The sequence below is a fragment of the Trichechus manatus genome, unplaced genomic scaffold (assembly GCF_000243295.1).
Source record: "Trichechus manatus latirostris isolate Lorelei unplaced genomic scaffold, TriManLat1.0 scaffold00137, whole genome shotgun sequence".
Classification (NCBI taxonomy): Eukaryota; Metazoa; Chordata; class Mammalia; order Sirenia; family Trichechidae; genus Trichechus; species Trichechus manatus.
In genome coordinates, this window is record NW_004444073.1 from 5,341,790 (window position 1) to 5,355,343 (window position 13,554).

Sequence of the window (13,554 nt, forward strand, 5' to 3'; positions counted from 1 at the left end):
GGCGGGAGGGGGCGCTGCGAGGCCGAGCGGCGCCGTGCGGAGGAAGTGCAGTCTTCACCGCCGCCGCCTCAGCCGCGCTTCCCGGTAGCCTAGCGCCGCGTAGGCCGCGATGTCCTCTCGGCCGGGGCGCGACGACGCGGGGGCCGGGAGCGCGCGGCGGCCACGGGAGCTGTCCGAGCAGGAGCTGCAGCGTCGCCGGGAGCAGAAACGGCGGCGCCACGACGCGCAGCAGCTGCAGCAGCTCAAGCACCTGGAATCCTTGTGAGTCCCCGCCCGACCTTCTGGAAGGAATCGGGGCCTGGAGTCAGTTTCCCGCGTGGGGCCTGGGGGTCGCCCGGGCGCCGTGCTGGTGCGTTAGGTGGGAGTCCTCGGGGACCCCTGCGGGTGGACAGGTGGGCCCGGCCGCCCGCCCCTTCCCCGTGCAGCCGCACCGCGCTCTCCTCGTCGGACCCCAGGAGTAACCCAGCCGCCGTTTATTGGTGCCCGGGTGTTGCGGCCGCTTGACCTCAAGCCTTTCGTCGTCATGTGGAGAGAAGAGTTCCCTCCGCGTCCTCGGAGCCCTGCCTCGGCCTGGGAGGAGGAAATGGAGGCTCCACCCCGAACGGCTCCTCAGAGGCGCACGTGGATCCGTGAATTTGCCTCTTCCTAAGGACAGTTTTTTACTCCTTGTGCTGCCAGTTTTGTGTTTAGTTTTGGCATTATTAGGCGCTAAGTACTATTAGGCGCTCAGTAAGTATTTGTGGACTGAATAAATCAGAAGTTCAGCTGAGCCCTTTCATCATTTCAGGTTTCAATTCAAAGGGTCCACTACGAAATGGGGAAAACCCCCGTTCTTTTCAACCTCTGCTGTTAAAAATGGAAGAAAAAACCCAGTGCTGTGATGTTAGTGTGGTGAGGAAGCGAAAAATAGAGATTGGAGTGAGGGACTAGGCAAAGAGTTGTCCCTAAATATTCAAAAGGCTGGCTGTCATGTAGGAGAGTGTAGGCTTGTTCTCTCTAGTGTTCTCTCTAGTCCTGAGAATTTTTACCAGGATCGGAGGGTGGAAGCTACAGAGAGGCCAATTCCAGTTCAACATGAAAAAGAATTTAGGATGAGAGTCGTATATTCCTCGCTGGTCAGCATGGCCTGATGTAGGAAGTAGTGTGCTGCTCCCGGAAACCCGGGTGGCGTGGTGGTTAAGAGCTGCTAACCAAAAGGTTGGCAGTTCAAATCCATCAGGCGCTCCTCGGAAACCTTACACGGCAGTTCTACTCTGTCCTTTAGGGTCTCTGTGAGGCGGAATCCACTCGATGGCAGCGGGTTTGGTTTGGTTTGGTTTATGCTTCTTCCACCCTGAAGCCCTGGTGGCGCGCAGTGGTTAAGAGCTCGACTGCTAACCAAAAGGTCAGCGGTTCGAATCCACCATCCGCTCCTTGGAAAGTCTATGGGGTAGTTCTGCCATGTCCTTATAGGGTCACTATGAGTTAGAATCGACTGGACAGCAACAGTTTTTTTTGTTTGCTTGCTTGTTTTGGGTGCTCCCCCAGCGCCTGAGGGTTCAAGGAGAGTCCAGATAACCGCTGGGAGGAGATGTTGTAAAGGAGATTCACACAACAGGTGGGACGTTGGACTAATGACCAGGTTCTTTTCCAAGATTCTGTGATTCCAAACGTTTCTAAGTATCGTGTTCACTGAGTTACTCAACAAACAATTCATTTGTTTCAGGTTCTTATAGTTATGTATGCTAGGTTGATCATGTAAGGAACACGTCCTCAAAGGGTTAAAATACTTCATAATTAACCCAGGAGCTTTGATGCAAAATGCATTCGTTCCTTGGGGCCAGGCCTGCTCTTTTCATAGTGGTCCATGAGCTGAATGACTTCTTGCCTCTGCAAGGCAATGGTTGCAGAATGCAGTCCTGCATTGCTGGAAACCATTATGGGTCAGTCCTGACCCTTTCAAGGCACTCTGTTGGCTCTCGTGGCTTCCTGTGCAAGTGACATATTCAGACGTCTTCCCCTAACATAGGCTCAGGCAAGGCCCTGCTCGTCCCTCAATATCTTTAACTGTAGGAGGTCAGACAGTGGTTAATACTACACATTTAATTTGTAGCTCACAGAGGGCTTTCACAAAGAGAGAGATTATAACTTCCTTTTGCAGAGAGAAAATGGAGGTTCAGCAGTACAGGAACGTGATCAGTGATACACTGACCTGTAAACCAGCAGCCCTAGAGCCAAGCCCAGGTGTCTTCGTCCCAGACTTGCGGGATTTTCCTGTTTCAGAGATTTAAAACTCAGTGGACTGTTGACATGTATGGTTTGGTTAGTTCAGACTCTTGTTTGTTTTTATAATTAAATTTTATTCATACTACACCATTACTTTCATGTACTTTAAAAAATCAAATAGTACTAAAAGGCTGATTTCAATAAATAGTGGTTTGCTGCCCTATTCCTCAGTCATCCCACGCACTCCCTGCTGGCCCCACCCCACACCCAAAACAGAGCGCCCATGAGCAAACTCCTTTAGTATTTCGTCTGGGATTGAAGTCCCTATTTCTAAATTATATGCTTGTATTGTTTGCTTGTTTGTTTGATTCAACGATTTTAGACATTATTACTTCGTGTCATAGTAGGTAAGGATTTAGTTTTCATTCTGTACTCTTCTATCCTTATAGCTAAATTATAATTTTTGTGAAATTAATAGTATTAACATTATTATTATAACTATGTAGTATTGCTCACTTTTGAGCCAAATAGTGTTCTATGATCTCTTTTGCTAGCTAGTGCAACCCACTTTTTCAGTAGTTAATAAGAGCCTCCCGTTTTTTTCATCTGCTTAATTTTCTATTACTAGCTGCTTTTTTTCCCCTAAAGGCTCCAAAAGCTGAGAGTACTCTTCTCACGTTTTACTACATACTAGATAATCTGTCAGTTCATTTTTTACCTAGAATCTTCTTTTCTCCTCCAGTAGGCACTGGTTGCTTTCTAGGCATGGTGTCCAACAACCCACCTGGAACTGCTTCTCCACTCTCCTGTCCTGGATCCTATATTCAGGATCCTATGTCTTTCTCTTTCTTTGTTGTTCTTTGCCGTGGAGTCTATTCCGTCTCATAGCAACCCTGTCGGACAGAGTAGAACTGCCCGATAAGGTTTCCAAGGCTGCAATCTTTATGGAAGCCGACTACCACATCTTTCTCCCATGGAACGGCAGGTGGGTTCAATTTGCTGTCCTTTCAGTTAGCAGCCGAGCATTTAACCACTGCACCACCAGGGCTTCTTCCTTTCTGTCTTTACTACCTCATCTTTCTGAAGCACATTCTGCAACTTCCTATGAAAGAGTGCAGTAGGGGCAAATGTTTTGAGTCTTTGCAGATTTGAAAATATCTTTATTCTACCTTCAAATTTTATAGGTAATTTGGTTAGGTTATAATTTTAGGTTAAACATTATTTTCACTCAATTTCAAAGGTGGTGTGCCACCATCTTCTAGCTTACAAAATTGCTGAGGAGTCTGATGCCACCTTCATTCCCTTTATTTTATGTGTTACCTGTTCTACCTCACCCCACCTTTGTAAGCTTTAATGAAGTTCTCTTTTATCCCTGGTATTCTGAATTTGTTGATGATATGGGTCTTCTCTCACTTGATTTTTTTTTATGACACTTCATGAGTATATTAAATGAATACATGAATTTGTGTTTTAATTTTCTCCCTCCATTTTGGTTTTTTTTTTTTCTTGGATATTTGTTGATTCTCTAAATTATTTTTTCTGTTTTCTATGTCTTTTTCCTTTTATTCTACTTTCTGAAAGATTTATTTGCCAGTCTTACCACCACACTTTTTGAAAGTTTCAGTTACTGTAGTTTCAAGTGCTTTTTCTTGTTCTGAGAAGTCTTATTTTATAGTATTACCTTCTTGTTTCATCAATGAAATAACCTCAGTCCTCTCTGAAGATACTCGGTTTTTCATTGTTTGTTGCAATTGTTGCTTTCTTCTCATCCCTTCATTGCCTCTGTTTCTTGTTTACCTTTTCTTTTGATCTCTGTCTTTCAAGTTTTTTCCTAATGTGTGGAGATCCTTGGATTTCTCCTCATAATTAAGAGTGAAGCACTATAAAGCTGTTTTGAAGGGGCACAGTGAGTTAAGTGCCCGGCTGCTGACTGAGATGTTAGCATTTCAAACCCACCAGCCACTCTGCGATAGAAAAGATTTGACAGCCTGCTTCCATAAGGATTACAGCCTTGGAAACCCTATGGGGCAGATCTGCCCTGTCCTAAAGGGTCCCTATGAGTCAGAATCGACTTGATGGCAATGGTATGGTGAGAGAGAGGACACCAGAAGGTGCTGGTTTGTTGACTGGTGAGTTTCAGTGCAGGGAGATCAGACTGTAATCTGCTCTTTTTATCTAGAGTCTCCCACGTCAGTAAGTAGAATTTTTTTCTGGGGCCTATTTAGTTTCTCTAAAGAAGAAGCTTCCAGTCTCTGGCCTTGGTGTCAGAGATAAATGCCTCCCAGTGTTCTGAATTGGAGTAGGGAGGAAGAGAGCTGAGCAACGTAGTGTTCAGACTAAGACTCAACACCTGTTTTCAGCCAGTGCTTATCCTCTTTCCCATCCTCAGCTGTGCCAGTAATCCTGAACATCTGGGTCCTATCCCGTTATGTTTCACAGGGGACTAAACCTACAGTCTCCTTCAAGGATAGGGCAGGCAGAGCCTTCTGGCCCTGGAGAAGGAGGAAAGTACTGGTGATTTCAGCTGCTCAGTGTCCATATTCCCAACCCTCATCTTTCAAGAGTTGTAACTTCCTCTACCTAAAGAAGTCAGTTACTACTTCCTTCCACTTTCCTCTGTCTTCCCAAATTTATTGAAATTATTCTCTGCTTTTATCTCCTCTCAGGATCTTTAAATTTCTTAAAAAGGACTTCTTAACTTTTAGTTCCTTTAATGTCATTTTAAGGGAGTCAGGAGGTCCCTGCATGGAGCAAGTGGTTTGCTCTTGGCTACTAAACTAAAGATTGGTGGTTCGAACCCACCCAGCGGCCCCACAGAAGAAAGGCCTGACGATCTGCTTCCATAAAGATTACAGCCAAGAAAATTATGGAGCAGTTCTACCCTGTAACACGTGGGGTTGCCATGAGTCAGAATCGACTCAGCGGCAACAAGTTTGGGTTTTTCTGGAAGGGAGTCTGAGGAGGGAAGACAGAAGCAAGGTGGTCAGTCTTTCGTGTTAAATGGGAAGCCCCACAGTGGTTTTTTAAATTGGATTAAAATCGTTTTACACCGGACATTCCCTCTTCAAGTTTTCTCCATCACCACTGACCTGCTTCTCTTTGACGATACCTGCCAGGCCCCTGAAGGCATCTGAATCAAGCCCCTGTGCTCCAGTGAGCTCTGTCTCTCCCCTCTCCCTCTCTCTTCTTCCCTTTTTCCTTTCCCTCAGGTGCACCTAGGCTGCTTGGCAAAACCTAAAGATTTTATGTGTGTGTCAGTTTTATCTCTGCCTTCCAGTCCCATAGGAGGCAGCTGTAAGGACAATTTTGTGGAATGGAGTAAACTTACATGAAGGCCCCTTGTCAAAGAAATCCCACCCAGCACTCACAAAGAGTAATTCAAAATACTTGGCAAAATAAGTTATTTCTTGCCCCATACACACTTGGAAAGATAATGTTTCCCCCCCTTACCTAAATTTAGCCTACGTTCTGCTCAGAACAATTTATAGTCTGAATGATTTAATAGCAAGGCTTCACAGATGGTACAAAAAAAAATGGGCTTCCACTGCCTTTTTTTTTTTTTTTTTAATTCTAGGAATTAACTAGAAAGATAAACACAGGCGTCTCAACTGTCACAACACAAAAGCCAGACTGCACAATAAACACATGCTATTGCCAAATCTGTTGTATCTCGTTGTTGAATATTACTTTAAACTTTGAGGATTACCCTTTTAAATATTGTTTGACCCTAGGAAAAAAACATCAATCATCTTCCTTTAAACTTGTGAAAAAAGTTGTAAAATTGACTTTTAGGAAATCCCATTGCTAATAACAATAGATTTCAAAATGTGCAGTCCTATCACACCCCTTTTCATTCTTGGCAAGAACAGTTACATATTTTTCAGGAATTTGGATCTCAATTTAGTTGGCCATATGTTGTTTGTACAACTCTTGTGGCTCAAAGGATGGATTATTGGGTAATTACCTAGACTGTACCACCTCCCTTCCAGATGCCCATAGGTATATAATTAGCCCACGGGTCATCTTTTACTTGACATTTCCCTTGTATTCTCATGTTTTCCCTTCTCCCCCAAAAAATTATTTTGCTGAAACAACAAGTTAGTATTTCCATGAATTTAAGTTCTAGATCTCTGCAGGGTATGATATAGCATCAACTTATTTATATGTGATTCCTGAGTGCGGAGCACATTGTATTAACTGTTTTAGATGTAATGTAGTTGTAAGTTTTTTAGCAAGGATATTCTTTTTATTTTGTTTTGACAGCTGCCTTTAGTTCATTAAAATTATGTTCCTGTTAAAATGGTTGATGGATTTTTTTTTTTTTTCCTTTCTAGTTATGAAAAACCTCCTCCTGGGCTTATCAAGGTTAGTATGAATTTAGTTTCTGTAAAGAAGCTTCCAGTCTTGTATTCTCATGTTTTCTCTTGTATTCTCATGTTTTCCCTGGTACATTTATTTCCTTTTTTTTGGTCAGATATAGCATGTCTGCGTCTTTGTAATTTCTGACAGGGTAGTTGACAATGATGTTGGGATCTGCAGCCCATGAGAAAATCAGGCAATAATGCATTCCAAAGCAGGCAGGGGAGAATTCCAGTGCTTTTTTTGCCTTATTGTTTACATGTTGTTTCACTTGTTTAGGAAGATGAGACTAAGCCAGAAGACTGTATACCAGATGTACCAGGCAATGAACATGCCAGGGAATTTCTGGCTCACGCACCAACTAAAGGATTGTGGATGCCACTGGGGAAAGAAGTCAAAGTTATGCAGTGTGAGCGTGGAAGAGTTTCAAGTAACACTACCCAACATATGTACAGTTATATAACACAATTTACAATGGATACTTACTTATTTTATTTAATTCATTCTCAAACAGTCCTGTTAAAGATCCCCATTTTATAGATAAGAAAGCAGACTCGCAGATGTTAGTAAGTTGTCCAAGGTAAGAGGTAGAGCAAAGCTTTGAAACCAGGGCTTCCGATTACAAGTCCAACAGTCTTTCCATAGCTACCTTTGGAGTATACTTTTCAGTAGCATTCCTATAACACAAAGGATATTCCGTGGTAGAAGTGCCATGGGGAAGGCTAAGAAATGCATTGCAGTGTGGGTTTCTTAGGGTTATACCTCAGTGAATCATTCCAGGTTATCACCCTCTGTTGATGCTCTGAGGAGCCGTGGTGGTGCAGTGGTTAAGCACTCGGCTGCTAACTGAAAGGTCGGCAGTTCAAACCCACCAGCTGCTCCATGGGAAGAAGATGTGGCAGTCTGTTTCCATAAAGATTTACAGCTTTGGAAAGCCTAGAGGGCAGTTCTTCTCTGTCCTGTAGGGTTGCTATGAGTCAGAATTAACTCAAGGACAATGGGTTTATAGGTGCTTTGAAGCTTTTATCCATGTAACTTGAGTGAGTGGAGCCTCAGCCACAGGAGTGGGTCTGAAGTCCCCACCCCATCAGAGCAGCAACATCTTCACCCTGGCACCATTTCGATGGCATTTGAAGAAGGGGTGCTGCCTCTTTTTAAAAAACATTGATTTGTACAAAGATTATTCATGTACATAATTAAAATAGCAGTTCCCTGCCCCTTTTCCCCATTCTCCTCACCTCAAAGATAACTACTTAAACCTCTTTTAAGGCCTTGAACCTGTTTTAAGGTGGTTATCTTAATGTTTATCCCCATGTATCTAAGTACCATGATTGTATTCCTGTTCCTTGATTTTTTAGGTTCAGTCATTATTTGTATGAGTGAAAGAGTGTTATCTTATAGAAATATTTCCCTTTTTCTTTGTTTTTAGGTTGGCGTTGTAAACGGTATGGTCACCGAACCGGTGACAAAGAATGCCCTTTCTTTATCAAAGGCAACCAAAAGTTAGAACAGTTCAGAGTAGTAAGTAAAACCCCACAATGTCAATGTACGTTTATCAGAGATGGTGAATGTTGATGAATCAGCAGTCATCAGTGAACTGAAGGTTCACAGAAAATACATTCCCAGAAGCCTTCTGGCCATAACATCTGATGTTAATGAATGGCATCTGTATTAAATTGCATTTGTATGACAGATTAGCTCTTTAACAAAAAACCTGACTTCTTTTTAAAGTGTTATTTGCTTATGTGTTGGGAACAGTAATTCTTTTCTCTGAAGTACATAGTGTTTTCTATTCTGTCACTTTTTAAATTTATTACATAAAGAATCCTATTTCATAACTAAAATTAGGGTTTTAGTTTCCCAGTCTTAATCTAATGATTAGATATCTTCCTGTTATAAGTTAGAACTGTGTGTATAACTTACATATTCTCGTTAGATGACAATAGGGTAAATCTATCACTTCTGCACTTTAACAGTATTAATTCACTGCTCGGTAAATGCTTCTGCCAAATTAAATATGCTGCTGTCTGAATGTATTCAAGTTATCAGCATATGGCAAACTGGGGTCCACAGACATCCTTCAAGGGTTTGAAGACATTTTAAATATTATGTTTTCATTTTAAAAATCAAAAAATAATTATTCTGGATCAAGCTAGATGAAATGTCAATTTATATAGCTACTGTAGAAGATACTTTGGTGATAAATGCCAAAATATTTAAACATATTCATATTTTTTTTAACTCAAAAATCTCAATCCTAAGAATTTATGTTGAGGATATAATAGAATATCAGTATACACAAATTTTTATGTATGTATAAGGATAACTTTCAGAATTATTTATGTTGCTGAAAAAATAAAAACTACAGAAAAATAGGAAACAAATGTCCAGCATACCAATATAAATTACTATAACATAGAAATTATATAGCCTTTAAGAATTATGTTCTACAAGAATGTGTAATATCATGGAAAAAATGTTTATGAAAACATAAGTGTAAAAGACTAGAGTTGCATATATAATATTAAAATTTTTCATAAATTATGAATACTGACTGGGAGAAAAACACTAAAATGTTAGCAGTGGTTATCCCTAGGTGTTAATAGTTTTTTTTTTAATTTTTTCTGTAATGTCTAAAATTTGTACAATTAACACCTTTTTTTAGTGAGATAATTCACATACTATTAAGTCATTTTAAATTATATGAATAATAAAAGAATACATTTGTCTTATTAAAGAAATGAAACCACCAAGCCCAACCTTGCCTCTCTCCCCAAAGGGAGTTTGCAGTTAGCAATTTGATGGGTATACTTCCAGACATCTTTTGGAGTACTTAACATATATTTTTATGTACCTGAAATGAATCATTCTTATGTATCATTGTGCAACTCAGTTGTTTTGCTTATTAATATCTGTTTGTCATCTGTCCACATAGAGCAAGAAGAATTACCGGTATATTAGGAACCTTGAATACTATTTCATAGTATGACTGTTTCACAGTTTATGTAGTTATTTCCTCATAAAGGATATTTAATTTCCTGCTTTTTTATAATCAGAAAATCCTTTTTACAGTCTCAGTGAGTTTGCTGTCATGGTGACCCTTAGAAAGGAATAGAACATTTTGAACATCATACTATATCAAACGGGAAAAAAAACTAACTGGTTTCAGTGAAATAAGGATTTCGTTTTTATTTAACTAACGGTTTATAAGGCCTAATCAAACCTCAGCTTTCTCTGACCTCCAAGGCACATGAAGACCCCATGTATGACATCATACGAGAGAATAAAAGACATGAAAAGGATGTAAGGTGAGGTTGTCGTGATGATTGGTATCCTCTGAAAGTTTTAAATTATGTAAAATTGGAAATAACTATCCAGTATTAGGGAATGGTTTAGTAAATAAGGTACTCTAATTTGAAATATTTGGAGGATAAGAGTAATTGTTGAAGAGGCTGTGTGTGGGGAAGGAGGTGTGTGTGGCAAGGAGCATGCAAGACTTGTCCTCCTTGGGTTAGCTTAAAGCAGTGGGCTTGGCCCAGCCCACACACAGCACTAACAGTTGACATTGGCTATCCCCCTTGTTGTGGCTGGCTTTATTGTACATTTGATTATCTTTCCTGTGACTTAGTTTATTTTCTCCAGTGTCTTTAAGGATCTGAGCTTTTGTTAATTATTCTTAGAACTAAAGATAGTGTGAAAAAACAGGAGGGTTTTGTTTTCTTTTGTTTTTCAAATTGTTTGCTTTGAGTTGTAATCATTGAAGAGGTATATTATCTACTATAAAATCGAGCAGTGAGGGAATGATTTAGGAAATTATGTGTCTGTTAGAAGTTATAAGGACTATAGGAACATGCAGAAATATTTAGGAAAATGAAAAGAATATAAAATGGCTTGAATACAGGTTTATAGGCATGCATATGGACAAAAGTGGGAAAATATGTAAAAATAAAAATAAGTGTTGTGTTTAGTGATGACATTTTCTTACCTCAACACTACTCTTAAGTCATAAAAAAGAAAATGTTTACAAGTTAAAAATCACGGTTCTTTGACCAATTTTATACGTTTAGGATACAGCAGTTGAAACAGTTACTGGAGGATTCCACCTCAGATGAGGATGGCAGCAGCTCCAGTTCCTCAGAATGTAAAGAGAAACACAAGAAAAAGAAGAAGAAAGAAAAGCATAAGAAAAGAAAGAAAGAAAAGAAAAAGAAGAAAAAAAGAAAGCACAAGTCTTCCAAGTCAAATGAGAGTTCAGACTCAGACTGACAAGGACTTAACTTGTTCAGCATTTTCTTCTCAAAAATTAAACATTGTGGCCAAAGAACAGGGGAAGACGCAATTGGAGAGGACATGGGAGAGAGAGAAACCAAGAGACATCATGGCTGTGAGTTCTCACCTGCCTTCCAGTAAGGATGCTACCCACAGAAGAGGGAGTTGTCTCTTCCCAGGTGCTTGTTCTGAACAGCAGCAGATTTCAGTCAGGAAAGCTGACTCAGTGGCCTCCTCTCGGCTGAATCGGAAGTTTGTGATTCACTTGAAAGGCCTCCTCTAGGGTGGCAGGACTAAGGGAATCTCTGAGGAAGGTCTTCCGTGGTTTTCCCCCGCCTTAGTGAGGCTACTTAATTCCCATAGATTTCAGGCTTGTGTTTTCTCTGATGTTGAGGATAATAAAAGTTGATTATTTTATTTATTTAAAATATATATTTTTAAATTTTATTTTTGAATAATAATACACTTAAAACATGGTCCAAATTAAAAAGGTACATAAGGTTTAATGATGAAAAATTTTCCTTTCTCCTCTCCTCCCCAGCTACCCAGTTCCCTTCCCCAGTGGCTACCAATATTATCAGTTTCTGGTGAAGTCTTCCAGAAATATTTTATGTACCCAAATACAAGGTTTTTTTTTTCCTTTTTTATACAAATACTGGCACACTTTCCACATTTATCCATACATTATTGTTGTTGTTAACCCAACAGTTTAACATAGTATAAAACACATTGGGCCTTGCTGCATACAAAAGGTCTGTTTAAGAACCCCTGTCATAATTGGCTCAAAAAAATTTTAAGGGAGTGCAATATAATAACAATGAGAAATCTTGTGTGACTGCACTCTATTTAACTTGCTTGGACCTTAACTGCCAGAGTCCCAAGATTTTCCCAGAGATTGATTCAGAAAAAATATAAGTATTACTGGACTAGGTCAGCTACCCACATTTTAGAATACATCCCTCACTTCCTGTTGGCAGAGCACATCACCTGTGCTCTTCAAGCTTTAACTTTGCCACAACAGAGGCAGCTCAGCAGGTGAGGGTTGGTGCCTGGAGCCAGGGGACAGTCAGTCAGTTCTTTCCTGAGCCAAAGTGGAGCTGATTCTTGCTCATAAGCACATGTCCCTCATTATTTAGCAGTGGTTAATAGCTGGGCTGCTAACCAAAAGGTTGGCAGTTTGAATCCACCAGCCACTCCTTGGAAACCCTGTGGGCAGTTCTACTCTGTCCAGTACGGTCACTGAGTCAGAATCAACTCGACAGCAAAAGATTTGTTTTTTGTTTGTTGCTGTTTTCAGCACTTGGTCAGGGTCCAACTTACTACTCTCATTCCCTGTCTCACTTCCCGGGGATTGGATTCACCCCTCCTTAAAGAATAACCGGTCCAACTAATATTTTACCTTCCTCTCCATAAAGATGCAGTACTAGATGGCTAACAAGAACTTGGTTTGCTTAATTTTTACCCTTTATTTTAAATTCCTTCTCTGATTTGTGATGAGTATTCATGTAACACTTTAAGATAAATTGAGATAAATTTTTAGAAGGGGAAGTATACGTTGCAAATTGTGATTCTCTCTTTTGCCCAGTGTCTTTACCGAATGAAGCCGTGGTTTTTGTGTCTTAGTGACATAACTTGAGTGACTTGGCAATTTTAACTCAATTTAATGGCAAAAATAAGGCAGTTCATTAAAAAATGATGCTAAACATGATTAAAAAAAAAAAGAATAACCATTCCAGGCCTAGGTTGACACCTTCTCCAGTTCCCATCAGTAAACACTCCTGGTCTTGTTCTCGGAATAGTACCTCAGGAACACAATCGTTCCAGATTGGAATTGTCAGGACTTATTTCTGAAAACCTTAAGGCCAGTTCATTCAGTTATGCCTTGTCATCCTTGCCCAGCAGGCAAAACATAGCTTCTCAGACCATTTGTCCTCTCCCACGTGTCTCTGTTTCCTACCTAGCCCAGCTTCCCTTGTTCTTCCAAAACTTTTCTACTGTCCCCTCTGGAACCATCTGTGTGATAAACATTCTTCTACATTGGAGAAGAATCTAAATCAATGATTCTCAAACTCTTGGGACATCAATATCATCTACAGGGCTTAATAAAATACAAATTACTTGTCCTACTCCCACAGTTTCTGATTCAGTATGTCTAGGGTTGGCCTAGGAATTTATATTTCCAGCAAGTTCCCATATGATGCTGATGCGGCTGGTCTGGGGACCACACTTGGGGAACCACTGCTCTATTTCTTTAACCTCTGACTGAAGCTTTTCTCCACTTCCTGCCTTAACTGGAATCTGACCATCCCTTTGTAAGTAATTGTTGTCCCTTCCCCCCTTACTCCGATTTTATCTGCTTTCTGTTTCTGGCCTACATTCCATGGTCCATCACTTCTGCCTATCATCACCCTTGACCTGTGGTCGTTTGCCCAGCTTACACATGAGAACTTCAAGCCAAAGTCTTCCTCCTCTGCTCCTAAATCCAGACTGTTGGAGAAAATCACTCAGCCATGTAGATTGGTGGCCATCTTCAAACTCAACTGTCTCCATAAAGCTGACGAGCAAGCCAAAAGTTTTCTAATCATCTATCCAAACCTTCAATCCTCAAACCTCTTTCCTCAGGCTCAATGCTCCATTCCGATCCGGAAGGCAACATAGCCTCAGGCCTCCCTTCACCAAGATTCCTACCAACCCAACATCTTGGTTGTGGTAGGCTGAATT

At 40.7% G+C, this 13,554-nt stretch overlaps 1 protein-coding gene across 2 annotated transcripts; it reads left to right on the forward strand.

Moving 5' to 3' along the window:
- The first annotated feature begins 36 nt into the window (after positions 1-36).
- RP9 (RP9 pre-mRNA splicing factor) lies at positions 37-11,254 on the forward strand. 2 transcript variants are annotated; one of them, XM_023739591.1, is made up of 6 exons: positions 37-261; positions 6,540-6,570; positions 6,844-6,994; positions 7,994-8,085; positions 9,811-9,872; positions 10,632-11,254. In XM_023739591.1, exons 1-6 carry the CDS (start codon positions 110-112, stop codon positions 10,828-10,830), a joined length of 687 nt encoding a protein of 228 aa, XP_023595359.1. In that variant the 5' UTR covers positions 37-109; the 3' UTR covers positions 10,831-11,254. The 2 variants fall into 2 exon arrangements, with proteins under 2 accessions (XP_023595359.1, XP_004385372.1); XM_004385315.2 differs by having other exon boundaries at positions 39-261; positions 6,844-6,973.
- Positions 11,255-13,554: the final 2,300 nt, after the last annotated feature.

What these genes read in the sequence shown, in the direction of transcription:
- RP9 (XM_023739591.1), top strand. Translation starts at nt 110, where the DNA reads ATGTCCTCTCGGCCGGGGCGCGACGACGCGGGGGCCGGGAGCGCGCGG. An exon ending in TGAGCGTGGAAGAGTTTCAA is followed by an intron (nt 6,995 to 7,993) that starts GTAACACTACCC and finishes CTTTGTTTTTAG; the next exon opens with GTTGGCGTTGTAAACGGTAT. An exon ending in AGACATGAAAAGGATGTAAG is followed by an intron (nt 9,873 to 10,631) that starts GTGAGGTTGTCG and finishes TTATACGTTTAG; the next exon opens with GATACAGCAGTTGAAACAGT.